General features: G+C 46.2%; 1 protein-coding gene across 1 annotated transcript; it reads left to right on the top strand.

The window, feature by feature from the left end:
* Nucleotides 1–257: 257 nt before the first annotated feature.
* LOC115752624 (BTB/POZ domain-containing protein At4g30940-like) lies at nucleotides 258–2,599 on the top strand. Its single transcript, XM_030690902.2, has one exon. It carries the CDS (start codon nucleotides 995–997, stop codon nucleotides 2,324–2,326), a length of 1,332 nt encoding a protein of 443 aa, XP_030546762.1. The 5' UTR covers nucleotides 258–994; the 3' UTR covers nucleotides 2,327–2,599.
* Nucleotides 2,600–3,690: the final 1,091 nt, after the last annotated feature.

The raw sequence follows: 3,690 nt of genomic DNA on the forward strand, positions 1-3,690 counted from the left end.
TCTCCAAATTTTCGAATATATCGCGTTTAGCGCATCATAATAAGTTAACTCCATTGAAATTAAAGATATCTTTTGTACGACGAGACTTATAATTCACGAAAAATCACATCTTTATATCGTAATTATACAAAAGGGCTCTCGAAATTCACATTTTTTTTTTTTTTTGGTTTTTTCGGCATTAGGAGCGAGTCATCCATGTCGGGACCATGTCCAAGTGCAAGCAAAATTGACTCCGAGTCCTCGACTCCTTTTGGCACGGCTGGACCGCGTTGCCCCCCGGAAGCTCTGTCTCTGCAACTTGAGTCGAATCGAGTCCCTTCATATTCATCGCACGCATCCGATTCAAATCAAGCGGTTCAAACTTGAAGTGCGGATTCAGCCTTCAATCGGACCCTACCACGAAAACCCGATTGGACCTGCAGAAAGGGTCAACAACGTCCGACGACTCCTTTGCCAGAGAGAGAGAAGAGAAAAGAGTCGACTTTTGAAATCCAGCCGCTCCAATTTTCCAAATTCCTCCTCACTAAATCCCGCAATATATAAGACCCACCTCCGAATACCTTCCTTCTTCAACACCCAGATCTCATTTCTCCGATATTTTTCCTCAATATCTCTGCTCACCATCGCCGTCATCATCGTCCCTTCCATGTTCTCTCATGGCATTTCTCATCGTCCATAGCCTGTAGAGAGAGAAGCACTACCAACTCAGACACGTCTGTTCAGTAAATCTGGACGCTGCTCACAGCTGTTGCCCTGATCCTTCATTCAAGAAGAGCTTCGCTAATTATAGTCCGTCGTGTTCAAATTTTGTACTTTCATTCCTCGATTTTCTCCTGCATTTCAGGGAATATTGTGCATCTTTTCCCCTGAATTCCCCTGTTTCTTTTCGACCTTTTGCCCATTTTCTATTGCCGTTCCCCTCCGTCTCTCACTGCAATTTTCCTCTGCTTTCTTCGCCCTTTTGAGCTCCCCAGCTAGATTTTCCCTCAATCTGATGATGGGAGTCCAGAGAGACAGGGTAAGATTCAATGTAGGCGGCAAGACATTCGAGACGACCTCCACGACCCTCGCCAACGCCGGCCGCAATTCCTTCTTCGGGGCGCTCTTCGATGAAAACTGGAACTTGCAACCCATGAATTCGAACTCCGAGCTCTTCATCGATAGGAACCCGGATTGCTTTGCCGTCCTCCTTGATCTTCTCCGCACCGGAGAGCTCTACATCCCTCCTAATGTGCCAGAGAAATTGTTGTGCAGGGAAGCTCAATTTTACGGAGTTCTTGATCATGTCCGTGCGGCGAAGTGGGGCCAATTCGATGGGAATCGGCTCCGGCTCTCGAGGTCAATCACCGGCCCAGCGCCTGGAGATGGGACGGCAATAAGGGCGGGGCCGGACGGCGGTTGCTGCGTGGCTCATGGTAGCATGGTACATGTTTATGATTGGATCATGGAAGAGCACCCACCGATCAATCTTGATTTCCAGAGGGTTAATGATGCCGGTTGGATTGATTCGGAGAGCATAGTGATCAGTGCTTGCGAGCGTTTGGGAACTGGGGATGGAGGGATGGGCTTGTTTAGCTCATCCGCAGGTGAATTGAGGTCCAAGTTTCAGGTGAGCCACGGCGACCAGATCAAGAGCTACACTGCTGGGGCTTTGGCCTTTAGCCCAGATTGCAAGATCTTCTCGAGCTGCAAAGGGAGGAGCAATGAGTACGGTGTGGGAGTTTGGGACCAGATCACAGGGAAACAGATTGATTTCTTCTATGAAATGCCCGGTTGGTCGCTTGGGGATGCTGATAAGCTGCAATGGTTAAATGGGTACAACTGTTTGTTAGTTGCCACGCTGTTTCCTCGAAAGGACAACTGTTACATCAGTTTGTTGGACTTTAGGGAGAAGAACATGGTGTGGTCTTGGTCGGACATTGGCGCGCTGACAACCTTTGACGAGAAGCGAGTTAGGGATGCGATTGCGATGGAGGGGAGCAGTTCGATTTGCGTGGTGAATGAGTACGAGGACTTGGGATTTATGGACTTGAGGAGCGCGGCCGCGAGTGTGAGGTGGAGCTCGAGAAGCCGGCTCATGAGCGGGAAGATGTCGGATGAGCCATGTTTCCCTAAATTGGCATTACATGAAGGGCAGCTATTTTCGTCCATGAGTGATTGCATTTCGGTTTTCAGCGGATCTGACTGGGTTCTGACTTCGAGGCTCCGGAGAGGTTTTGGAGGTTCCATTTGCGATTTTTCGATCGGTGGAGATCGGCTCTTCGCATTACATAGCGAGAAGAATGTGTTCGATATATGGGAGACTCCGCCTACATCAGTTCTATGATATCCAGAGTCACGGTAGTGTTTTGTGCGTTCCATCTGTTTGATGATTACAAGTAACTTCTGCTCTAGATCATTGCAGTTTCCCCCCCTAGGTTATAGGACAGTTAATTTTCTTCACAAATTTGAAGTTTGATCCTTTTTCTCCCCCCTTCCTTTTTGGGTTTAACAGTTTTCATATGAGATTGATACCTAACAGCTATGTAACCAGATATACCTGGACTGAGTTTGCACAGAACATTGCCCATTGGCAGAGAGAACTGAAGTTGTTTGCCTATCTCAGCTTATGAATATGTGAGGTAGCTACCGTCTTTTCTCTTGGTTGTACCATCACTTGCTAAGGGCTAACGAAACGTCTGCAGAAGATATGCAACAGAAGTGCAAGAAAGAAAGATAAAAAGATCAATCCAACCCTCTTTTATCTTTTTCTCCACTACTAGACCCCTTCTTTACTTCTTTCGACTTTAACTTTGACAGTGTTGTCAGTGTCCTGACTGAAGATCCCAAATTCGTGTTGAAAGTTGGTGAAGTTCTCCCTCTTTTTCTTTCTTTTTTCCTCCTCTGAGGGACTCTTTCTTCCCATGTGAGCAGTTGTGACATTTGATACGACTGTGAATAGATTTCTGGGGGAAAAGGAAAAGGAACTTGGGCATTTGCTGGAGTAGCTTCAACTTTCAGGTTGAGCTTTATTCCTGTTGCATCATCATCATCATCATCCGGACTGTCATGAGGCTTTTGCTCCCAAAATCTGCTAATGATAAGGCCAACCCCTCCGCACTCCTTTTTACCATATGGATCACATACAGACTGATCTTCTTTTCTTTAATGGCTTCTTGGTTTGGTTGAATTTTGTTTGTTCAGAATTCCAGAAGCCACCCAGTAGGAGGGGTTTGAACTCATTGGTGGGAGCAAATCTCCAAGCACAACGAGCCAAGATATAGTATATTATAGCCGGCCGGTCGACTGCTCTCCCCCACAAAGATTATTCTATACATCCACCATAGAAAATTAGTAAGTTGGGGTCAGATTAAACCGCTCCAACCTGTCATAACTTTGATTAAAAACCATTAGCAACACAAACATATACCTGGAGACACAGGTTAATCAACTGCACATCGTCTTTTCTAATCTTCAGAGGCCGGGACAAGGCTAAAAATGACACCTTGAAAAGAGCCTTACAAGCTTGACTTTTATTGGCACACTGCAGGACAAGTTCCTGATTCTCTGGCGAGAAACAGGCTAACCCTCGTGCATACAAGCAAACCGAGGCTAATTATATAATCAAGACGCGAGTAAATTCAGGCGTGAAGAGTAGTCAAATCGGTTATCTGAATTGGTAAACAATATAGGGAGTTCGCGCCTTTTGGC

The sequence above is a fragment of the Rhodamnia argentea genome, chromosome 4 (assembly GCF_020921035.1).
Source record: "Rhodamnia argentea isolate NSW1041297 chromosome 4, ASM2092103v1, whole genome shotgun sequence".
NCBI lineage: Eukaryota > Viridiplantae > Streptophyta > Magnoliopsida > Myrtales > Myrtaceae > Rhodamnia > Rhodamnia argentea.